The 26,073-nt window shown below is 38.2% G+C and overlaps 1 protein-coding gene across 4 annotated transcripts in view; it reads left to right on the top strand.

Moving 5' to 3' along the window:
• RARS2 (arginyl-tRNA synthetase 2, mitochondrial) overlaps positions 1–26,073 on the top strand; it is a 68,494-nt gene that overhangs the window by 19,986 nt on the left and 22,435 nt on the right. For all 4 annotated transcript variants that reach the window (XM_045188551.3, XM_024551694.4, XM_053913530.2 and 1 more), the window contains exons 5-8: positions 1,424–1,521; positions 6,603–6,658; positions 8,434–8,517; positions 11,905–11,981. In XM_045188551.3, coding sequence (XP_045044486.2) covers positions 1,424–1,521; positions 6,603–6,658; positions 8,434–8,517; positions 11,905–11,981 — 315 coding nt within the window. The remainder of the gene's footprint in view (positions 1–1,423; positions 1,522–6,602; positions 6,659–8,433; positions 8,518–11,904; positions 11,982–26,073) is intronic.

Raw genomic sequence — 26,073 nt, 5'->3', positions numbered from 1 at the left:
TGTATTTGTGCCAGAGAAACCAATGAACTGAGAATCATTTATAAAGAATATACTAACTTATTGCTGTTACCACTTGTAGAGTCTGCAATCCAGTACATAAAAAGGGATGAAAGTGAAAAAGATGGGTAGACTTTAACTTTAGAACAATCAGAGTATGAATTTCTTCTCACTGTTTACCTCCCCACTTGCAGTCAGTCTTCTTGTCACACATATTCTTGAAGTAATTAACATTCAATAGGCACCTTGTGTATGACAGGCACTTTTCTCTTTAATGTCCGTGTGTTTATTAATCCTTTATCTCTGTGTCCCACTGTGCAATGTGAGTGAAGCAAGTAATTTTCTCTGTGTCCTTGGGCAAATACATACTGTTTCTGAACCTTAGTTTTTGCAGCTGTTTGGTGGGAAATGTTGCCCACCTCTAAGATTATGAGGCCTAAAGATAACATAAAAGCATGTAGACTTGAACCTCGCACTCTGTAGATGCATCTTAAAAGTATTACTTTGCTGCTTCCTGCTACCTTTCTGCCTTTTCCATTAAGTGAATATCTTAACTAACTCTCATTTATGATCATAAAATTCTTCATGTCATAAACTGCATACTTAGGACTCAGAATCCAGTTTGAAAAGCAAAACCAATATAAGAGTAAATAAAAGTCTATCACAGTAAATCATCACCATTAGCAAAATAAAATATGAATTTTGTGAACTAGATAATAGACCTGTGTTAATAAACTAAAAATTAACCTGGACTATGTTTTGGCTGTTTCTGTAAGATTTCCTGGTTTTTACTTACCTAGCCAATAGGCATTTGAATTCTAATTTTTTATTTGTTTTCTACCATTGCTTGTGATTATTAGTATCACAAAAGTAGCAGCAGCATGTAATAGTAGCACATAAGCTATGGAGTAAAAATAATTACATGACTTAATAGCCATATGACCTCGGTAAGTTACTTAACCTCTCCTTGCTCCTACTTCCTCGTTTGTAAAAATGATGTCTATCTCTTAAGGTTATTGTGTGGATTAAATGAGTACATACATAGAAAATGCTTATTAGAAGAGTGCCTCACACATAGTATACAGTCAATAAAATATTAGATGCTGCTCGTGGTTTTGTTGTTATCAGTACTGTTTGCTGTGGGACTTCTGGCAGTTAAACTTCACCTATAAACTTCAATTTCTTCACCTGTAAAATGCCTACATGATTAATCACTGTGCAGAGGAATAGACAGGATGTATTATATAAAAGAGCACAGAGCCTCTGTAGGTAGGAACTCAAGAAGGTGGTGCTGCTGGCATTGCTATAAAATTCTCAGTTCCACAAATCAGAATAAGCATATCAGCAACATTTAGTTCCCAGTAACAAAGTAGTTTTAAAAGTTGCAGTTTTTTTCTGCCATTAAATCCCAGTCGTTACTTTTCAGACAGTGCTAAAGCAAGTAATTGAAGATGGCTCAAAATATGGATTGAAAAGTGAGCTTTTCTCCGGTCTTCACCAGAAGAAGATTGTGGTTGAATTCAGGTGAGTGCTACTGTTATGTGTTGGTTAATCAGTTGGCTGAGTAGGTGACTATTTTACTATAATCATCTGAGGTCTCATAAAATTACATGTGGAAAAATTGAAAACCAGTGAGATTATATTATTTTCCTAAAATCACAGTGAACTGAATAAAAATTTATGTACTCCAATAAAAAAAATGTCTAGTGATTATCATCGGCTCTTTCTTTTTGAATTTAAGTATTCAACAGTTACTTTTTTGGAAGAACTAGCTCTTCATTTTAGTAAAATTTTAAAGCAGAGGTAATGGTTACTACCATATTAAAAATTTTAACATAATTTGACTCCAGGGAACAAAACTTTATAGTATTCGTAATATATAATTTTCAAATTATCAGAAAAATAGCTTGAAGTTTTAACATATCTCTAAATAGTCTTCAAAATAACTTTGATATGCTGTCAGTACAACTAATATTTGAACTGTTTTTAAGTAACCAAAAAAGGAAAGGAAACACTTTCAGAGTATAGCTGACAGGTTGACAGCTTGTGAAAATTTTCAGGTATTGAATTTGCCTTCCTAAAACCTGAAGAAGGCTTAATGAATTTTTTTCTGATATAGGAAGCTAGAACTTGCTAGAGCCTTTTGTTTCCTTAAGTATATATTTCTGTGGATGATTTTTTAAAATTTGATATGGGAAACATGAGGTTTTCTAACTCATTATAATTCATGAGGATAACTTAATTCAACTGAAATATGATTAACACCTGCATAAGCAGAAGCAAGTGGGTTTTACAGTTTCCACATTTGTACTGCCTCTGCCATTCATTTCTGTTCTTAGAAAAGACATCCTGTAAGATTCCGTACACTCGTCTGTTTATGATGAGGACTGATTGCTGACTAAACTAATGATCCTATGGAGCAGTCAGAGAATATGAATAAATCTTATACCAGCAGTGCACCCCAATCATGACACTTAAAAGTTAAGCTTAAACATTTGTTGTATCACAGAGAGGAGAGGGACTTTATGTGGTCCCCTGAGGCCACCTTCCAAAGCAATTTGCCTGTCATTTCAGTTACCTCCTCTTGCATTATTTCAAAACTGGTGTGGCTCATTGGGTTGAACCTGCAAACCGAAGGGTCACTTGTTCAATTCCCAGTCAGGGCTCATGCCTGGGTTGCGGGCCAGGTCCCCAGTTAGGGTCATGCAAGTGGCCACCACACATTGATGTTCTCTCCCTTTCTTTCTCCCTCCCCTCCCCTCTCTCTAAAAATAAATAAATAAAATCTTTTTAAAAAAAACTTAATACAGGGATTAGCAACCTTCAGCTCATGGGCAAAATCCAGCCTGCCACATGTTTTAATACAGTTTTATTGGAACACAGGCCAGCACATTTGGTTACATGTTGTCTGTAGTGGCTGCTTTTATACTACAGTGACAGTTCAGTAGAGTTAAGTTGAATAGTTGACATCAGGTGGCGAGGCCTGCAAGCCTAAAATATTTACTATCTGGCTCTTTAAGAAAAAGTTTGCCAACTCCTGATAAGTGTCTTAAAACAACCATTTTAATGTTCATGACTCCACAGATCAAGAAATCAGGGATGGCTTAGCTCAATGATTCTTTTACTTGCCTGTGGTCACTTACGCAGCTCTGTTTATCTAGAGGTTATACTGGGGCTAGAAATACAGGTGGCTCATTTATTTCTATGGCATCTCACCTGAGGGCTGGCCAGGCATCTCTTTCCACATCGTCTCCCCAACAGAGTAGCCAGACCTCTTTACAAAGGTGATGAGGGCACCAGGATGGTAAACACATCTCATCTTGGAATAGGCACAGCTTCATTTTTGTCACATTCTCCTGGTCAAAGCAAGTCACAACATCAGCCCATATCCAGCGGGAGGAAAAATACACTGTATCTCTCTTAGTGGCAGAGATTTGTGGCCATCTTTAATTCTTTTCATGTCTTTACACTGATGCAGGACACATCACTTTCTCTGGATAGACACTTCAGTACCCTATTACTCTCATAGTCCTTGCTTTTATCTAACCAGCAGCAAAGGGAAATCAGTAGGAAGGTGGTATAGTATCTGTTCCGATGCATACCTCCTTGAAATCATGCCATTTTAAGCTTCTTGAAATTTGAAAAGTTGTCACCAGTGCTCATTTCTAACACCTTCTTTCTCATTTTCACTTCCCCATCTTTCCTTGTCGGCCAAGCTCAAAATACCAAAACCTTAGTTTTCCGTACTCATTTATTCTCTGGCTTTTCTCTTCAGTTTTTGTTTCCCATACAGTGCTCTTTTTTTGTTTATGCCTTCAAGAAACGTCTTAAAATAACCTGTTCTATTTGAGTTACAGGCTTTTTCTATGGTGGTTTATTTGCCTATGGATTTACCCCCTCTACTTTTTTCTAAAGTGGTTAAGGATGGCTAGAACTTCAATGACCATTTGAGCTGATGAAGGCAGAGTCCATTTCTCAGTAGTCATCTTTGCTCTCTGTCATTTTCCATCTAGCATTGCTGTGGCCCAACCACAGCTGCTCTCCTCCCTTGGAAGTTTTCTAGCTGCTGTGGTGCTTACCATTATGATTTCGAAGTAGAGACAAACAGGTGGGGGATGGGGCAAAATTGATAGAAACATTATTATTGAATTTCTTATGAAAATGAGAGAGGTGATAGAAGAGAATGTTTTAAATATATAGTATCTCATATAGACCAAGCAACTTTCCCTCTAAAAGCAAGAGATATAATCACAGTGTTCCAAAAACTTGCCCCCTACATTGAGATGATGATGATAATAGGTCTAGTAAATTGTTCAGGGTCATAGATCTAACTCTGACTCTGGAGCCTGCATACCTAACCTTTACTGCCTCCCTGATACATATACGTGTTTTGTCAGATCTAGGAGCAGTGTGATGAAGTACCAGATTAGAAGACCATCCATCATAGGTGGTGTAACGCTTGAAGATAACTACTGTTGCCTCTCTCTGCAAAGTCGGCCTTTCTTATTTTGTTCAGATCAAACCTGCATGCAGGAGCAGTCAGCAGAGATAGCCTTTCCTCTTCTTTCCTCAACATAGTCTTCTCCTACCCTCTGCTGTGCCCAGTGTGAAGTGTCCTCACAGAACAGATTGAGGACCTCTGATTACAAAAATGAGAATCCAAAAGATGAGGGTACCAGTTCAGTTCTGACTCCTAGTAACTGATTTGGTGATCTCAGATGGGACAGATTTTTCCCCCTGGTCTCTTACCTGGAAGATTAGAGTAATAATATTTGTCTTTTATAAGATTGAGGAAATTAACATGAAATAATTTTTTACAAGTTCCAGTAAAGTGTCCAAACTATAATTCATTCACTGCCACTACTTTGGTTGCCAGGGAGTTGAATTTGTATTTTCCATCTTACTGTTTCTCTTCCCAATAGGAACATGGTGCCAGAGGATGGCAAGTTGATGATTTCAAGTGGCTTTTTGTTAAGGCTGAAGACCTACATAGACTCAATCCTTCTATTCCTAGAGGAAAAAACATAAAAGCTCTGTGAAAGCTTTAAAAAATAATAATATAAATACCTAATATAATATAAATACCTTTGAAAAAAATCAAAGATTGCAAAAGTATATTCAGTGAAAGTCTCCTCCCCATCCCAGTTTCCTGGTTCTCTCCTTTGGGCATTCACCAAACTAGCTTTTTGTTTAGTCACCTAGAGGTATTCTGTGCCTTGATAGGCAGATCTCACACATTATATGTTGTTCAACTCCTTGCTTTTTTCACTAAACAATGTATCTTATGTTCTTTTAATAGCACAACTTCCAAGGCTGGTTTGTAATTTTATTGTTTTGTAGTATTGTTTGTAGATTTCTTTTTAAATAAGCTTCATTGAGGTATAATTACATACAACACAGTACAGTTCACCATATTTCAACATATACTTTGATGAGTTTTGGCAAAAGTGTACAGGCTGTGTAACCACCACTACAATTGTGTATAGTAATAGAACCTTTCTGTCTTTGTTTTCTATTTATTGATTTGTGCTTTTCTCTATATTATTCTCTTTTATTCTGCTTACTTTGGTCCTCCTTTTCTAATTTATTAAAGGAAAACCTTAGGTTATTGATTTGAAGCCTTTTTTTCTTTTCCAATATGGACATTTTATGCTATAAATTTTTCTTCTTTAGCTTACAAATTTGCTGTTAAGGCAGTCCTAGGAACTCCTTGTTTGTTCTCATTCTCTCAGGAATCACAGACCTTAACTACCCAGTTTTATAAAACCAGTGTTTTATATATTTTTCTGGCTTTCTGATTAATTCATCTTTTTAATATTGAAAAACTTATAAAAATTTCAAACATACACAAAACAGAAGTAAAATTAAGGCCCATATACTCATCACCCAGATTCAAGTGATCAAGATACTGCCACATGGGCTTTATTACTTCTTTTCCTTGTTGTCTCAATTCCCTCATCTGTAAAATAAGAGATAACAGTACCTCACTTCACACTTCTTATGAGTATGATGTGAGTTAATGTATGTTAAGTGCATAAAACTGCCTGTTTGTAGTGAGTGCCTTAGAAGAATTTGTATTGTTAAATTATTGATTAAAACTTCTTAAGCACATGGAGGAGTGATAAAGGTGTTGATTAAGAATTTGGAGTGGTGAATCAGATTTCTGATTATTCTAGGAAGAATACTTCATATTGGTTTTTTCTCTCTTAATTTCTGATACAGTAAATATTGATAGATACTACTCATACAAACAAAATTTCTTTGGGGTCCTCAATCATTTTTAACAAGATAAAGGTGCACTAAGTTTAATTCCCTATAGTCAACATTGTTTGTGTCAGAACAATATTTCTGAATGTCTTCATTTTTTAAATCAGTCCCTAAATGAATCTGCTTCTTCTTAAGTGTGCCACTTCTGTGTATGGCACAGCCTCATGAATCACAGGGTCAGTTTCTCTAATGATGATTTTTTGAGTTCTGACTTATCTTTGCCCCAAATTACCAAAGGCCTGAGTCCCCAGATGTGTTAAACTGTGGAGGCATGACCTAGTTCATTTTAGACCTCTTGGTCTTAGAGCAGAAATATAATTTTTTGTGATTATTTGCAGTTCACCTAATATTGCCAAAAAATTTCACGTTGGACATTTGCGTTCTACCATCATAGGTAAGTGTCATTTCACAGAAAATACTAAATGTGTCTTTGATAATTCAGTCTAATGGTTTAATGCTTAAATAATAATAGGACAAAAAAGTTTAAATTTATATGAGCTTGATGCTAATCAAATATTACATGAAATGGGGAAAATTGGAAGTGGAAAAAAGGAATTTGTTCAAGAATTAATTCAGAAACCAGTTTTAACTGGTATATTTGTTACGATTTTAACTTTTTAAAAATTTGAAAAATATGCATGTATATGAGAAGATCTAAAAGATATGAAAGTGAAAATAATTAATGTGGAGATGGTAATAATCTCTCCCAATATTTTTGTTACGTATTTTGTGTTAAAAAAGAAACAATGTTGTATGTCAATTATATCTCAATTAAAAAAAAAAGAAACTCAATCTTAGTGATGGGTGTGCTAACTGGAGTGTTCAAGACTGGAAATTGAAAAAGACTATTCTAATAGAGATTACTATCGTACTTCATAGCTATAATGTTTTAGTTCAGCGATTTCAGCCTTTTTTATCTCATGGCACACGTAAACTGATTACTAAAATTCCACTGCACAGAATCTGACCAAAAAAAAACGGGTGTAATTTGATTCATTCACACCAGATGACTGTTGTGTTAGCTATTGTCATTCTTTTATTTGACAATCTAAGGAAAGAGGTCACTGCCCCTGACTAAACACATAGTAGGGCATTGCATATTTTAAAATTCCTTGCAGCATAGCAGTGTGCCTCTTGAAGCACACCAGTTGAAAATCACTGCTTTAGTGTATAGGTTTATGATTTTTTATATATTTAAAACATGATATAATGCAGCAGTCCAATTTAAAAGCTGCAGTTACAATTGGAACTGACTTTGAAGTTTATCTCATCCAATCTGTCTTCCAGTATAAAAATCCGTCTATTGCATGCTTAAGAGAAAGTCATTTAACCCATACTTGAATACTTCTAAGAATTGGAGAAATCAGCAGTTGTGGCATACATTATTATTAAACTGGAATCAGTTTTCATTGTTACAAAGTTCTCAAGCAGTATTTTAAGAGAAGAAATGATAGGACTTGATGAAAAAAGAGTATAACAAATATACAGTGTAAGAAAAGCTACATGAGTAAGTCAAAAGTAGTGATGAAAAGGAATGATGGTTAGCTCATGATAAAGTTGTTTAATAGTTGTTAAGGGAACTATTTGGACAAGGAAGAGAGAATGTTTATTGAGAACTTACTTGGCAGAGTGAGCTATTTAGAAATAAAGCCAATATCGCTCAGGGACTTTACGGCACAGCCAAATTATTTCTTACTAATTACCAAGACAGTGTTATTTTCTGTCCTTGGCATTGACTTGGACGTGTTCCCTACTCCCATTAATGTTAATAAACACTCTGTTCTTGTGGAAGTTAGGAGATTCCTTGTAATAACTGCCCCCGCAATAATTTCTTACTTTCCATAACTTAGATGAAAACACAGTACTGAATGTTTTCATTAAAAAAACTGAATTGGTAAATTTTACCAAAGGAACTTTCTATATTATACTTTGATAATAGAGAAGCACATGGTTCTTATGCCAAAATGGATAACAAGAATGAGAAACTGTTACAGGAACTACTATAAAGGACACATGGACAAAACCAAGGGGGAGGGTGGAGGTGGGGGAGGGAGGTGGGTTCACCTGGGGTGGGGTGGAGGGATGGGGAGAAAAGGCATACAACTGTAATTGAATAACAATAAAAATTTAAAAAAAAAATGAGAAACTGTATGTTTTATTCATTACTAGGAAATTTCATAGCAAATCTCAAAGAAGCTTTAGGACATCAAGTAACCAGAATAAATTACCTTGGAGATTGGGGCATGCAGTTTGGTAAGTAAATTTGAGATTTTATTTTTCATTTCACTGTTAAATATAATATGTTTTAATATCAGGTCACTTGATCATCTGGACAGAATATAGGCAGAATCTCATTAGATCAAGTAGTGCTTCCTGCCTGTTTTTTTTCTTCCTAGTGGTTCTTTTGCATAAATCTTGTATTCTGTTTATTAGACTAATTCTCACCACACAAGTAAGTTTTGAGGGAGGAAACTTCACATATTTAGACAAACACCCAATAAATAGAGACTTTTGTGGTTTTATTAAAGAAAAATATCTTATATTTGTGAGTTAAATGGAAAAGTAAATATATAGGGAAGAAGTTAAGTATAGCTATATACACTCTTCTCAACCACAGGCCCACCTCTTTTTTTAAAGATTTTATTCACTCTTAGAGAGAGGGAAATGGAAGGAGAGAAACATTGATCCATTACCTTTTGCACGTGCCCTGACTGGGGACCTGGCCTGCAACCCAGGCCTGTGCCCTGACCGGGAATAAACTTTGTGAGATGACCTCATGGTGCACACAAACTGATTACTATCTTTCACTTTGTGAGATGATGCCCAAACCACTGAGCCACACAAGCCACCATTTTTTAAAAAGACTTTATTTATTTATTTATTTTAGAGAGAGAGGGGAAGAAAGGGAGAGAAACATTGATATGAGAGAGAAAAATATTGATTAGTTGCCTCTTCCATGTGCCCCAACCAGAAACCAAACCTACAACCAAGGCATGTGCCCTGATAAGAAATCAAACCAGCAACCTTTCACTTTGCGGGATGATGCCCAACCAACTGAGCCACACCAGCCAAGGTGTCACCCACCATTTTTAAAACAAGGGAAATCCAGCCTTCCTGGGCCTTCCTACATGTTTTTATATCCTGGGCCTGTGATCTGGAGGAAAAACAGAGGAAGAGAGGAACAAGACCCAGACAGATGAGTGCCACAACTTATCTCCAATATTAAGAACTTAGTCAGAATCATTCCTAGCTCATATATACCAGTAATCAGACTATGGAAGGGCAAGACAAATGTAGTTGCTAAGGTGGTGAAGGGCTGGTAGCCTGTCAAATGCAGTTTTAAAAAATCTCTGACGACTACTATGTTTTTTTTTTTTTTAAGATCCAGCACTTACAGTGTCTCCTCTGTAAAGCACTGACACACAGACACATCCTTGCCCACCTTCTCACATCACCACATTCCTAGTACCCAGCTCTATTCAAATAGGCTTCTCTCTTACTGTCTTATTTGTGTGCTTCTCTTCCTGCTAGATAATATGGTTTTTCAGGGCATGGTGTGTATCTTAATTATTTTTGTGTCTGTAATGCTTGACACATAAGAGACACTTAGAATGATGAATGACTCTGTCCTGGGAGATATTTTATAATACTAATCCAAAAGAAAGGCTAAGTAATATTTTAAAGCTTCTATAAAGTGTAGTGTGTGCTGCCAGTTCTAAAGTTCACTGACAATATTATGTTCCATATCTAGTGAAATGAAATCAAAGCTTTCAAAAGACAGACTTATCGTGACTTTCTCTTATGAATATTATTGTTTGAGTTAATAAAAATATTTTTTTTAAACTTAAAAAGGGTAGAACTTGAATCTACTCTTATATCCACTGTGCTTTTATGTAGAGGAATGAGAAAACATGCCCTGCATTTTAAAACTCTACCTGCAGTTGACAGCATCTGGTAGTCAGAGGTTTAGGCTCTAGGCTCAGTAGTCAGATTTAATAGATGGTGTCCACTTTGCATTAGTTTGGCCAACTTGAGGCATTTCACAGACATTAGCAAATATGTGATTATGGTAGTCATAAAATTTTAGCTGCAGGATTTTATTATAGCTGTTTTTTCTCTAAAGAACTGCAATGCTTAATGATCTGTCAACATTTCAATTATAACCATCATTGTTGAAGAGTTTTAATTTTGGTTGTTTCAGCTATCCCATATTGGAAGTTAACAGACATTCCTAGGCACAGAATACAGAATTGGCGTTTACTTTTCCTATTTCTGTTTTTTAGAACACTGAGCATCTTTCCAAACCCTGCTTGCTCCCAATACTCTGAATCACAATCATGTGCTTTTGCTTGAAAGTGAATAGAGTTGCTGTATATTTTAGTCATCCTTCTACTCCTGTCTAAGCTCCAAAGTATTATACTCGTATATCCATGTGTTTAGCAGCATCCCACTTTCTGCTGAGCCTGTATAGAAAAATGTACACCAATCTGCAAGGCCCAGTGGCAATAGCTCCTTTAGAGCTGAAGCTTGGTAATTGATACAGTTGTAGAAGGGTGATTTTTTAAATGATTAAACTATAATACCTTTTATTGCTGTTGGCCCCAGGCTGCAGATACCGTTTCAAACTGAAATTGTGATAATCTTTTAGCACAATATCCTAAAGTATAAATATTCACAGTCCATACTAGGTGTTTTCATTGCTGGATTATTAACTTCAATTACTATTTTTTTTTAAAAAGGATTCAAATTAACACTGTTTCTGAATGCTGAACTTATCATCAAAGACTTAAAAAAAATTATTGACAAAAGTTGGCCAGATTAAAGAATTTTGTTGCTTGGTCACCTTGAATGAGAGAAATCATCAGAGATGTTTCAAGTGTTGCTTTTTATTGCTTTAATTAAATTATTTGCTTAAGAACTAATGTTATAATACGAAGATAATTCCTACCTTTGTTTTATTTTAACATTTACAAGTTTATTTTTTTTAAGATTTTATTTATTTATTTTTAGAGAGAGGGGAAAGGAGGGAGAAAGAGAGGGAGAGAAACATCAATGCGTGGTTGCCTCTCACACACCCCTTCCTGGGGGCCCGACCTGGCCCACAACCCACGAATGTGCGCTGACTGGGAATTGAACCAGTGACCCTTTGGTTCCCAGGCCAGCACTCTATCCACTGAGCCACACCAGCCAGGGCTACATTTATAAGTTTAAAAGAAAGTTTTGAAATCACTTGCCGTCAGTTTGTCCTCACAAACTTTGAGTGCCCAGTGCCCAGCATCATGCTTTCCCCAGAGTGACTGCTCAAGAAATGATCCTTTTATTCTGTCTGCTAGGTAGCTGTTGAACACTGTTAGTACAAAGATAAATTAGTTTTAGCCCCTGCCTTTGATGAGTTCATAGCCTGTTGGTTTCTGTGAAATTAATTTTAGTAACTGATCTATTTCAAACTATTGAATGTGTGATTCAATATATTTGAATTTGACTTGTGTCTGTTTATGGGGTAGCAGAAGGTGATAATACGTGTTTGCAATGTTCTCAAGATATGGGAGATTGATCTTTTTATACAACTATACCTGTTCCCTGCCATCATTGTTCTCTACTGTTCCATTTTATGTTTTCACTTATGGATTATTGCGGTAGGTCTTCTGGGAACTGGCTTCCAACTGTTTGGCTATGAAGAAAAACTCCAGTCCAATCCTTTACAACATCTCTTCCAAGTAAGTTGTCAAGAAACAATATTAGAAAATACTTCAACTTTCTTTTTTCCAGAGTACTATGCACCTTGCAAACACATTTGTAGTCTCAGAGGTTTTAACAAATGTTCCTTAAAACAAGGAACCAAAGAACTTGAAAATGCCGCTTTTATATAACTAGGGAGTTATTTTAATTTTCAAATGCAGATGTTCTTTTATTACTGTTTTAGTTGACTTGAAACAGTAGTTCTCCAGGTATAGAATCATCTTAGAATAAACACATAGGATAACAATTTAACACAGAGGAATTTTTGTCATTTGCTATATGCTGCGGCTTTCTTCATGATAGTAACTACAATTCACTTGCACTTCAAAATATGAGAATATACTATTTTGCTCTTGTTTTGGTGTGGAGAAAGGAAGGTGTGTTTCTCTCTGAATTTGTATGTGCTTTTTTCATTTCTGGCTTTTGGCTTTTTTTCCTGGCTTTTGGCTTTTTTTCCTGGCTTTTGTCCAATGTGAACTCCTTTCTATTCTAATTCACTTAGTCCTTTTGTGTCTCTGTCATCAGTCCTTCCCAGAGTTTATTAATAAAATTCTTCCTGTCTACTTAATCTCCAGGGATGTGTTTCCTTTTCATTGCCTTAGTTGTTATCTCTGGTATTTCTGGGCCTCACAAAAGTGCAGATACACCTTCAGCCATATTGGTGACATACTGGGGAATTAGACTAAAGATGTTATGCCTGTATATGAGGAAGAGTGTATGCCAAAATAATGCTTTTCTCCTCTAGTCAAAGCCGCAGAGAGTGCTTCATTGTTTTTCTTCTTAATAAATGGTTTTCCTCCCACAGCTGGATTTGTGATTAAATTTCAAGAAATAAATTCTAATTCTTTTTTTTTTTTTTTTTAATTTTTTTTATTGTTATGCAATTACAGTTGTATGCCTTTTCTCCCCATCCCTCTACCCCACCCCAGGTGAACCCACCTCCCTCCCCCCTCTCCACCCTCCCCCTTGGTTTTGTCCATGTGTCCTTTATAGTAGTTCCTGTAATACCCTCTTCCCACTATCCCCGCCCCCACCCCCCCACCCCCGCCCTGGCTATTGTTAGATTGTTCTTAACTTCAATGTCTCTGGTTATAATTTGTTTGCTTTTTTCTTCTATTGCTTATGTTCCAGTTAAAGGTGAGATCATATGGTACTTGTCCCTCACTTCCTGGCTTATTTCACTTAGCATAATGCTCTCCAGTTTCATCCATGCTGTTGCAAAGGGTATAAGCTCCTTCTTTCTCTCTGCTGCGTAGAATTCCATTGTGTAAATATACCATAGTTTTTGGATCCACTCGTTTGCTGATGGGCACTTCGGTTGCTTCCAGTACTTGGCTATTGTAAATTGTGCTGCTATGAACATTGGGGTGCACAGATTCTTTTGGATTGGTGTTTCAGTGTTCTTAGGGTATAATCCCAGCAGCGGAATTACTGGGTCAAAGGGCAGTTCCATTTTTAGTTTTCTGAGGAAATTCCATATTGTTTTCCACAGTGGCCTCACCAGTCTGCATTCCCACCAACAGTGCACAAGGGTTCCCTTTTCTCCACATCCTCTCCAACATTTGTTTGTGGATTTGTTTATGTTGGCCATTCTGACTGGTGTGAGATGATACCTCATTGTGGTTTTAATTTGCATCTCTCTGATGGCTAGTGATGCTGAGCATCTTTTCATATGTCTCTGGGCCCTCTGTATGTCTTCCTTGGAGAAGTGTCTGTTCAAGTCCTTTGCCCATTTTTTAATTGGGTTGTTTGTCTTCCTGGGGTAGAGTCGAGTGAGTTCTTTATATATTTTGGAGATCAGGCCCTTGTCTGAGGTATCGTTGGCAAATATGTTTTCCCATACTGTTGGTACTCTTTGTAATTTGGTGCTGTTTTCTTTAGCCATGCAGAAGCTTTTTATTTTGATGAGGTCCCATTTGTTTATTCTTTCCTTTATGTCCCTTGCTTTAGGGGATGTGTCTGTGAGGATGTTGCTGCGTGGAATGTCTGAGATTTTCCTGCCAATGTTTTCCTCAAGGACTTTTATGGTGTTACGGCTTATATTTAAGTCTTTTATCCATCTTGAGTTTATTTTCGTGTACGGCGTAAGTTGGTGATCGAGTTTCATTTTTTTGCACGTAGCTGTCCAGATCTCCCAACACCATCTGTTGAAGAGGCTGTTTTTGCTCCATTTTATGCTCCTGCCTCCTTTGTCAAATATTAATTGATCGTATAGACTTGAGTTTATTTCTGGGCTCTCTATTCTGTTCCATTGGTCTATGTGCCTGTTTTTATGCCAGTACCAGGCTGTTTTGATTACAGTGGCCTTGTAATACAGTTTGATATCAGGTATTGTGATCCCTCCTGCTTTGTTTTTCTTTCTCAAAATTGCTGCAGCTATTCGAGGTCGTTTATGGTTCCATATGAATTTCTGCAATGTTTGTTCTATATCTGTGAAATATGTCATGGGTACTCTAATAAGGATTGCATTGAATCTATAAATTGCTTTGGGTAGTATGGCCATTTTGATAATGTTGATTCTTCCAATCCATGAACATGGTACATGCTTCCATTTGTTTGTATCTTCCTTAATTTCTTTCTTCAGTGTTGTGTAGTTTTCTGAGTACAGGTCTTTTACCTCCTTGGTTAGGTTTATTCCTAGGTACTTTATTTTTCTTGTTGCTATATCGAATGGGATTTTTTTCCTGATTTCTGTTTCTGCAGTTTCGTTGCTGGTGTACAGGAATGCCTTTGATTTCTGGGTATTGACTCTGTATCCAGCTGTTTTGCCAAATTCATTTATTAGGTCGAGTAGTTTTTGAGTGGAGTCTATAGGGTTTTCCATGTACACTATCATGTCGTCTGCAAACAGTGACAGTTTCATTTCCTCCTTTCCAATTTGGATGCCTTTTATTGCTTTTTCTTGTCTGATTGCTGTGGCTAGGACTTCCAATACTATGTTGAATAGGAGTGGTGAGAGAGGGCATCCTTGTCTAGTTCCTGATCTTAGTGGGAAAGCTCTAAGTTTTTGTCCATTGAGTGTGATGTTGGCTGTAGGTCTCTCATATATGGCCTTAATTATGTTGAGGACTGCTCCCTTTATTCCCACTTTGCTGAGTGTTTTTATCAGAAATGGGTGCTGTATCTTATCAAATGCTTTTTCCGCATCTATTGATATGATCATGTGATTTTTGTCTTTGCTGTTGTTGATGTGATGTATTATGTTTATTGATTTGCGAATATTGTACCATCCTTGCATCCCTGGGATGAATCCCACTTGGTCATGGTGGATGATCTTTTTAATATATTGCTGGATGCGGTTTGCTAATATTTTGTTGAGAATTTTAGCGTCTATGTTCATCAGCGATATTGGCCTGAAGTTTTCTTTCTTCGTTGTGTCTTTATCTGGTTTTGGGATTAGGATGATGTTGGCTTCATAAAAAGAGTTTGGGAGTCTTCCATCAGTTTGGATTTTTTCGAATAGTCTGTGAAGGATAGGGGTTAGTTCTTCCTTAAATGCTTTGTAGAAATCTCCTGTGAAACCATCTGGTCCAGGGCTTTTGTGTGATGGGAGTTTCTTGATGACTGCTTCAATTTCCTTTGCTGATATTGGTCTGTTCAGGTTTTCTGCTTCTTCTTCATTCAGTTTTGGAAGATTATATTTTTCTAGAAATGTGTCCATTTCATCTAGGTTTTCAAATTTCTTAGCATACAGGTGTTCATAGTAATTTCTTACGATCCTTTGTATTTCTGTGGTATCAGTTGTAATCTCTCCACTTTCATTTCTAATTCTGTTTATTTGGATCCTCTCTCTTTTCTTTTTGATGAGCCTACTTAAAGGCTTGTCAATTTTGTTTATCTTTTCAAAGAACCAGCTCCTGGATTCATTGATCCTTACAATTGTGCTTTTAGTCTCTATGTCATTTAGTTCTGCTCTGATCTTGGTTATTTCCTTCCTTCTGCTTGCTCTGGGCTGTCTTTGTTGTTGTTCCTCCAGTTCTTGTAGGCGTAGGGTTAGGTTGTTTGTGTGAACTGTTTCTAACTTCTTAAGGTAGGCCTGTATTGCTATGAACTTCCCTCTCAGGACTGCCTTTGCTGTGTCCCATAGGTTTTGGGTTGTTGTGAGTTCGTTTTCATTTGTTTCCAGGAAGTTTTTGATTTCTTCCCTAATCTCGTTCTTGACCCATTCATTGTTTAATAGCATGCTATTCAGTCTCCATGATTTTGAGTGTTTTGGGTTTTTACCCTTGGCGTTGGTTTCTAGTTTCAGACCCTTGTGGTCAGAGAAGATGCTTGATATGATTTCAATTTTCTTGAATTTGTTGAGGCTTGCTTTGTGTCCTATCATGTGGTCTATCTTTGAAAAAGTTCCATGGACACTTGAAAAGAACGTGTATTTTGCTTCTTTGGGATGAAAAGCTCTGTATATATCAGTTAAGTCCATTTCCTCTAAGGTATTGTTAAGTGACACAATATCTTTGTTGATCTTTTGTTTGGAAGACCTGTCCATTTTTGATAGTGGGGTGTTAAAATCCCCTACTATAATTGTGTTGCTGTCAATATCTTTCTTGAAATCCTCCAAGATTTTCTTTATGTATTTGGGTGCTCCTATGTTGGGTGCATATATATTTACAATGTTTATGTCTTCTTGGTGGATTCTTCCTTTGAGCATTATGAAGTGACCTTCTGGGTCTCTCTTTATGGCCCTTCTTTGGAAGTCTATTTTGTCTGATATGAGTATTGCTACCCCTGCTTTTTTTCCCTGTCCGTTTGCTTGGAAAATTTGTTTCCAGCCCTTCACTTTCAGTCTGTGTAAGTCTTTTGTCCTGAGATGGGTTTCTTGTAGGCAGCATATGTGTGGGTCATGTTTTCTTATCCATTCAGCTGTTCTATGTCTTTTGATTGGAGCATTTAATCCATTTACATTTAAGGTTATTATCGATAGGTAGTTATTCATTGCCATTATTTCCTACCTGTGTTCCTCTGTCTTTCTCTTTTCCTTCCTTTCCTTAAAGCAGTCCCTTTAGCATCTCTTGCAGAGCTGGTTTGGTGGAGCTGTATTCTTTTAGACTTCTTTTGTCTGGGAAGCTCTTTATTTGGTCTTCTATCTTGATTGAGAGCCTTGCTGGGTAAAGTAGTCTTGGTTGGAGGCCTCTGGTTCTCATTACTTGGAATATTTTTTGCCATTCTCTTCTGGCTTGGAGCGTTTCCATTGAGAAGTCAGTTGCTAACCTTATTGGGGCTCCCTTGTATGTTACTTCCTTTTTCTCCCTTGCTGCCTTTAAGATCCTCTCTTTGTCTTGGAAATTTGCCATTTTAATTATGATGTGTCTTGCAGTGGGTCTCTTTGGGTTCCTCTTGCTTGGGACTCTCTGTGTTTCCTGGATTTGGGTGACTTTTTCTCTCCTCAGATTAGGGAAATTTTCCATCATTACTTTTTCAAACAGGTTTTCTATCCCTTGCTCTTCTTCTTCTCCTTCTGGTATTCCTATTATACGGATATTGTTACGTTTCATGTTATCCTGCATTTCCCTTATTGCCTCTTCATTCTTTCTGAGCCTCTTTTCCTTTTCTTGCTCCTTCTGGGTGTTTTTTTCTACTTTATCCTCCAGCTAGCTGATCCGATCCTCTGCTTCATCAAGTCTGCTTTTAATTCCTTCTACTGTGTTCTTCAATTCAGAAATTGTATTCTTCATTTCCACTTGGCTCTTGTTGATATTTTCTATTTCCTTTTTCATGTTGATATAGTTTGCAGTGAGTTCATTGTAGTTTCCTTGTAGTTTCTGGTAGTTCTCTTTGAGCTCAGAGAGCTCAGTGAGTTTCCTGATGACCATTGCTTTGAACTCAGTATCTGATAGTTGACTTGCCTCTTTTTCGGTTAGTATTCTTTCTGAGACTTCCTCCTTTCCTTTCATTTGGGAATTGTTTCTTTGTCTTCCCATTGTTTGTGAGGTTCTTCTTGTTGGCCTCTGTGTCTTAAATTGCTTTGTTCTGACTCCCTGGATTTATGATATGAACTTCTATGGTAGAATGCCAATGGGATTCGGTGGTGCTGTCTCCTTACTCTCCTGTGCTCACTGGTCTTGAGCTGACGTTTATGTGTTTAACACGGTCTAACTCTAGTCTTTTCAGCACTCCAGGTTTTGTTGTCTCACCTGTGGGAAAAAGAGAAAGGGGGGGCGAAAGAAAAGAAAAAAAAAACAAAAACACACACACACACAAAACAAACCAAAAGAAAGATGGGAAGGAGGGAAAAAGGAAATAGGAAAGGAGGAAAGGAAGGAAGGAGGGAAGAAGGATTAAAGAAAGATCAGAGGCAAGATAAGAAGGAATTTTAGCAAAAATTAAAACATAGAAATAGATAAAAGAAGGCAGGAAGAAGACATAAAAATGGTAAAGGATGGGAGGAAGAAGGAATGAAAAAAAAGAAAAAGAGAGAGAGAAAGAAGGAATTCAGGGGGAAAGGAAAAAAAAAGAAAAAGGATAAAAAAAAAAAAAACAAAAAAAACAAAAACAAAAAAACCTTCTGTTGGCTTTAAACCGGTCAGGTTATTTCTGCTGGTGTCCTGTCTGTGCAACGGGAGGGGGTGTTTGGAAGGATTGGTTTCACTTTTCTCTCTTCCTGGGTCACACTCTTCGCTGTTTTGTAAGTGTGGTCCCTGGCAGTCAATCAGTCCGTTGATCAGCCAATCCAGCTGCTTTGGCTTGTGACGCGTGCGCGCGCAGCAGGGGAATCCAGCCGCTTTGGGTCTGTGACGTTATTTTGTGCCCTGAGCGCGCAGCCGGCGGACCAATAGAGCCGCCAGGGCTTGGAACGCTGGCGCGCAGGTGGCGGATTCAGCCGCCTTGGGGTTAGGACACTCGCCAGCAGCTTTGTATTTAGAAAACAGGCACCCAGCCGGCCCTGTGCTTGGTGAGCGCGCGCAGCCCGCTGAGCCACAGGCTCTGTGCTTGGGGGCCTGATCCCGCCGCCCTGGGCTTGAGTCTCTCGGGCGGGCGGGGCCGCCCTGGGACTGAATCACGCGGCACTCGGTTCCGAGGTTTTGGGCCTGTGGGTAGAGCAGCTAGACTCTGGTCCAAATTATCTCGGAGGTTTCAGGTGTGGGCGCCCCTCCTGGGTTTCAAGTGTGGGTCCCGTTCGCTAATCTGCTCGCGCGCGTGACCAGACCTCAGGTGAGCGTAGCAGTCCAGGGGTGGAGGGGGAGGGGCGCCAGGGGCCTCGGCTACTACCGAGAGTTCTCTAATTAGCCCCTGAGTGTCTCTATTTTCTTTTTCTTTTTGAGAAATTCCTCCTTTTCAAGCCCCCCTGGTCTAATCAAGCACCTGGCTGCTCACAGCGCAGCCTGGCCCTCTCCCAAGACTCCTGCCGCAGCCCCTGCGCCAGGGCTGGCGCTTCTGCCGCCCTTGTACCGCGCGGTCCTGGGTCCCGTGGACCTTATTGTCCTTCAGCACTCTTCTTACCGTCAGATCTTTCAGTGTCCTCTATCTTTGGTCTCTGATCTTCGTATATGCTGGAATACTGTTGGCTGTTCGCTCTGCTCCTCAGATCAGCTAGGTATTTCCCTGGCGTTGAGGGGAAGTGGACTCCGCTCCCACCTATGTTGCCGCCATCTTCCTCAATCCTAATTCTTAAAGATCTTTAAAGGTTTGTCATTTCCTCCTGAATCCTTGCCTACAATACAATTTAAATACCTACATTTTGATTTATAATATTAACCACACATATTTTTCTCTCCAATTAAGAGTTTTGATAGGCAAGAGTTTAAAAATTAATCGTTTTTTATGGTTTTCTGTAAAGCATGCCACCTTAGTGCCTGGAATTTTTGCTGTTTTCGTTTGTTAAACTTTGAATAATGTCAAGTATATTTACTGCAAGCTTTGCGAACCTTTTCATCAGATCCAGGCCCACAGAGATAACCCATGATGCAGAATATACAAACCTGCTTGGAGACCTTGTGTAATTGAGAGAACATTTTTAAGAATTTAAAGTATAGGGATTTCTGGTCAAGATGGCAATATAGGCAGATATGGCTTGCCTCTTTGCACAACCACATCAAAATTGCAACTAAAATATAGAACAACCATCACTCAGAACCGTCAGAAATCAAGTTGAATGGAAGTCTGACAACTACGAAATTAAAGAAGCCACATCCATCCACACTGGTAGAAGGAGTGCAAATTCAGAACAGGCTGATCCCTTACCCACATGTGGTAGATATAAATTTTGGAGTGATAACTTGGGACAAAGGAGTCCCAGCCCCATGCCAGGGCCCCCAGCCCAGGGTTCCAGTGCTAGGAAGATAGGTCCCCAGAACTTCTAGCTGCAAAAACCACTAGGGATTGAATCAGTGGGAGAAACTTCTGGAGCCCCAAGCAATTCCTCTTAAAGCACCCACACACTGAATTACCTACTCAGACTCACTCCCTCTAAGCTCCAGCACTGGGATAGCAGCTAAGGGAAGAAATGAAGTGTCTTGTATCGAGTTGAGGAGAGGCCATTATCCCTTTTCTGAAACTTCTCCCCACAGAGCTGGCAAGCTGGTGCCATATCTGAGACTCCGTCAACCTGGCTAACACCAATTGACCCCGCCTTGAAGACCCCCAGAGGCTCTGCCCCTCCCAACTTACTAGCCCAACCAAGCGGCTTTTCCACATGAATGACTGGTCTTGGCTTATGCTTCACAACTTCCTAAATCCTCTCAAACTAGCAACAGCTGGCCTCAGGGAGCCCCAGGCCCAGCACTGGAAGCAGCCAACCTAGATTCACAGCTAGGCTTCACCTGGGAATCTCCAAGCCAAGCATAAGTAACAGCCATCTCAGATTCCTTTACAGCTCAGACAGGGTGGCCCTGGGGCGAAACACAGGTAGGGGCTGACCTTAATCTGTACCACCCGGGAAACCCCAGGGCCAGCGCACCCAGTAGCCAGCTACAGACCACATCAGAGCATAACTACCTTGCCCCTACACAGCTGATCCTCCATGGAGGTCGGAGGTTGGTGGTAAGTGGTCACGGCCAATCATTGCAGCTGACTGGCCTGGGTAAATCCCTCACATTGATCTTCCAACAGGAACCAAAGCACAACTGTAAGAGGAGGGTGTACTCAGCCCACACAAAGAGCACACCTTGAGTACCCAGCTTGGGTGATAGGGGAGGCTGTGCCACTGGACCCTACAGGACACCTACTGTGTTAGGCCACACTATCAAGACACAGAGTCAAAGCAAATCTACCTAATACATAGGAACAAATACAGGGAGGCTGCCAAAATGAATAGACAAGCTCCAGAAAAAGAACTAAACAAATGGGAGATAAGCAATCCATCAGATGCAGGGTTCAAAACACTGGTTAAAGAGATGCTCAAGGAGCTTAGTGAGGACCTCAGCAGCATTAAAAAAGGTCCAATCAGGACTTCCGGCCAAGATGGAGGTGTAGGTGGACACACTGTACCTCCTCACACAACCAAAAGGAGAGCAACAAATTTAAAAATAAGAAACCACCAGAACTGACAGAAAATTGAATGCTATGGAAGTCTGACAACCAAGGAGTTAAAGAAGAAACATTCATCCAGACCGGTAGGAGGAGTGGAGACGGGCAACCAGGCAGAGAGGAGTCATGGCAGGCCAGAGCTGGAGGACTGGGGCCAGCAAGGTGGTGACTGGCGGACCAGTCAGTCCCACATTCAAATGCAGATAAACCAGGAGGGACAACTGGAGAGCGAGACAGACCACACAATCCAGGGTTCCAGTGCAGGGAAATAAAGCCTCAAAAATCTGACTGAAAAGACCTGTGGCAAAAGAAAAGGAGATAGTTACTTACAAAGGAGTTCCCATAAGACTGTCAGCTGATTTGTTAGAAGAAACCTTACAGACAACAAGGGGCTGGAAAGAAGTATTCAAAGTCATGAAAGGCAAGGAACTACATCCAAGATTACTCTATCCAGCAAATCTATCATTTAGAATGAGAGGGCAGATAAAGTGCTTCCTAGGTAAGGTCGTTCAAAGAGTTCATCATCACCAAGCTCTTATTATGTGAAATGTTAAAGAGACTTATCTAAGAAAAATAAGATAAAGAATATGAACAGTAAAATGACAACAGTTATTAACAACCAAACCTAAACAAAAACAAAGTAAGCAAACAACTAGAACCGGAACAGAATTACAGAAATGGATATCACATGGAGGGTTATCAGTAGGGGAGTGGGAAGGGGAAAGAGGCGGGGGACAAGGTACAGAGAATAAGTAGCATAAATGGTAGGTAGAAAATAGACAGGGGAAGGTTAAGAACAGTATAAGAAATGTAGAAACCAAAGAACTTATATGTATGATCCATGGACATGAACTAAAGGAGAGGAATGCAGGAGGGGGAGGGTTGTGCAGGGTGGAGGGGAATAAGTGGGGGAATGGGACAACTGTAATAGCATAATAAAATATATTTAAAAACTACATTCCATCAAAATTTTAGAAGACATTAACTAATATAGTGATAGGAATGAAGCAGAGGTTACTTGCAGACTCAGGGATGGAGCGGAAAAAGGTTAGCAGGAAAGAGGTGTTATTACCAAGGAGCATGAGGAACCTTCTGAAAGTGATGGATATTTTCATTATGTTGATCATGGATTGGTTCATAGGTATATAATACATAAAAACATTAAATTTTATGTTAGCTATGTGCATTTCATTGTATGTCAATATGCCTCAATAAAATTAACAAAATTCTTGCAAGTTAAGGAAAAAAGACCCAGTCAGAAATGAAGGATACACTAATTGAAATGAACAATTTACAGGGAAATAACAGTAGGGTAGATGAACCTGAGAATCAAATTGATGATTTGGAACATAAGGAAACAAAAAACAACCAATCAGAACAACAGGAAGAAAAAAATTTTTAAAAAATGAGGATAGTATAAGCAGCCCCTGGGACAACTTAAAGCATTCCAACATCTGCATCATAGAGATTCCAGAAGGAGAAGAGCAAGAGCAAGAAATTGGAAATCAATTTAAAAAATGAAAGAAAACTTCCCTAATTTGGTGAAGGAAATAGACATGCAGCAAGTCCAGGAACACATAATGGATGCAAAGAGGCCCTCTCCAAGGTACATCATAACTAAAATGCCAAAGGTTAAAGATAAAGAGAGAATCTTAAAAGCAGTTAGTTACCTACAAGGGAGTTCCAATAAGACTGTCAGCTGATTTTTCAAAAGTAACTTTGCAGGCTAGAAGGGATTGGCAAGAAATATTCAAAGTCAAGAAAAACAAGAACCTAGAGCCAAGATTACTTTACCCAGCAAAGGTGTCTTTTAGAACTAAAGGACAAAGAGCTTTCCAGACAAGAAAAAACTAAAGGACTTCATCATCACCAAACCATTATTATATGAAATGTTAAAGGGAATTATTTAAGAAAAAGAATAAGATCAAAACTTGGAACAATAAAATGACAAATAACTTATCTACAATTGAATCGAAATCAAACTAAGCAAACAAGAAGAACAGAGACAGAATCATGGATTCAGAGAGCCTTGATGGTTGCCAGGTGGGAGAGGGGTGTGGGGGAATGGGTGAAGAACTGAGGGGATAAGTACAAATATGTAGGTACAGAATAGCCATGGGGACGTAAAGTACAGTATAGGAAATAGAGTAGCCAAAGAACTTGGACATATGATCCATAGACATGGACAATGGTGTTGGGATTGGCTGAGGGAGCAGGGTAGAGGAGGGCAAAGGGGTAAGAATCAGGACAACTGTAATAAACTAGTCAATAAAGTATAATTTAAAAAGGAAAAAAAAATTAAAGTATATCTTCATATATGAGAGTAACTGTTCTCACCCTTATCCCACCTGGCACAAAAGTTTTTATTGACTACTGAAAACAGTAAACTTTGTTGCCTATAATGTTTTAAATATTTTAGTAAAATCTGTTCTCAAACTGGTTAGAAACCTAACCATATGTTTCTTTCTATGTAGTTTAACACAACTTCCTGTCTTTTAAGACTTACAAAAGCATGCATCTCTGTTAGAGGTGACTAATTGATGGATACACTTAAGGAAGAAACAGGGAGTGGGGTACTCCTAAGAATAAAAACTCAAGGAACAATGACTTTGTTTTCATTAAGTGTTCTTTTGCCTAATAGCTTCACAGGGGAGAAGCGTCTATGGATAAAAGAGTGCAAGTCAAATACACCTACCTTGCTATTTGCATAGAAGATAGAAATGCATTAGAGCACTCACCTGTTCTCTTTCTCCTGTTTGCAGGACAGGAAAGGCAAAACCTAAAGTAACAATCTCTAGATGATTTTATCTTTTGCTAATTCTTGCAGACCTAGTTTTTATTTTAAAATTATAGTTGTCGCTGTAGATTATTTTCAACAACTTACAGCATAAATGAGGAATTTTTTCTTTTAAGTAAAGCTTTAAGCAAATACCAATAAATGATTTTATCCCGTTCAACAAAAAAAACAAAAACCAACCTGAACCATGGTTGAACCCCTGGTTTTTTCCTTGTCAAATTGTAGTTGTGAGCTCTTTGAGAGGAAGCACCTTGTATTTCTGATTTTTTACCCCCAACCCCAAACATTGTGACTTGCAGGAAATTTGTCTGAATGAATTTGGTCTTGCCCCTTTCTCTTTTATTTAAGTTTTGCAAATGTAAAACCTATTGTACAGCTCCAGGGAAGATATAACTATGGTAGGACACACTAGTTACCATTTGTAAGGTTCCAACTTTATTATGCAGTTTGCTAATGAACCCAAGGACCAGACCCAGGATTCCAACACAGGCAGTTTGGCTCCCGAGTGCCATAAATATTGTACTACACTACTCTGCCCACACTGGCACTACAGAATGCCTTTTTGAGCCATTTACTTCCATTGGTTGTAATTACTTACATAGCATTTTCCTCTCTTTCATCCTCGAATTGCTATACCAGGGATGCAATTAGTAATTTAGTTTTGCAGTTTCAAACTTCTGGCATATTTGTTTTGAATTTGGCTTAAGTTGTCCAATAACAGGTTTTGTGGCCTACCTCTCTTTAAATTGCACCATGATCGGTATCCCCATTTCAGTGTCTTGGCCAAGTTAGAAATGATATTATATGATAGTTTTAGCCTTTCTCTTCTGTGATTTAACGCCTACGGTCATTTCTCTACTGCATTTCATTTTTGTGCTTTGCTTCATTACTAGTTTTTCTCTATACCTGTAGTCGTTCTTTGGCAATGGCATCTGACTGTGTTGTACTTAAAGCTGGGCCTTTTGTAGGCCAGTGTTTGATAATTTTTCTTTAGTTATTCTAATTTATTGCCACAAAATAGGAAAGTGGTTTTATAATATTGTAGTTTCTCCTTGGTGAATTGGATTTGAAATGAGTGAAATGAGTTGAACAACTAATCTATTTGCTATTTGGAATTGACACTGTTAAGTCAAGGAAAACAGTTGTAAAAAGTTTTGGAACACTTACAAAAAGCCTTTCCACTTATATTGAAAAGTAATTTCTCATGGTAGAGTTAGCAAGTGTTAAATTATCATTATTTTGTTATAATAATAATTTTTAGAAGAAATTTCTCAGGGTTCCTCCTAGATTTAAGCTGCTTGAATGGACCTTGATAACATGTAATGCTGTGTCTTTATGAATGGATAAACCCGTGTGGGTTTTTTTTTCTTTCTTTTTTTTTCTTTTTCTACAAATTTTCAAATTTGGCTCATTACAAGTTGCTTATTAATATGGAGTTTGATAACTAGAAATTCATTTGAAATATGAGCAGCCTCTCACAAGAGAGAAATTTTTTGCTAATAAAGTATGCATTGGCCCTGTACCCTAGCTCTGGCATTTGTAAAGGTAACATAAAATATTAACACAGATAGTACACATTTTTTCGTAAGTTCAAAATGGATCCCATAGCATTTCATTATTTTTACCTTACCCCATTCTGAAAATATTTGGGGTAATTACAGTGATGGGCACTTTAAAAAGACAGAAAGTCATAGGACAATGTGTTACTAGGTAATAGTCTATAATAGAGATCTGACCTTGAGTTTCCCTATATCAGTAGCAAACAAAAAAATAGTAAATGAAAAATATAGGGCAAGATCAAAGCACCA

The sequence above is a fragment of the Desmodus rotundus genome, chromosome 11 (assembly GCF_022682495.2).
Source record: "Desmodus rotundus isolate HL8 chromosome 11, HLdesRot8A.1, whole genome shotgun sequence".
NCBI classification, from domain to species: Eukaryota; Metazoa; Chordata; class Mammalia; order Chiroptera; family Phyllostomidae; genus Desmodus; species Desmodus rotundus.
This window is presented reverse-complemented; position numbering and strand designations above follow the sequence as displayed.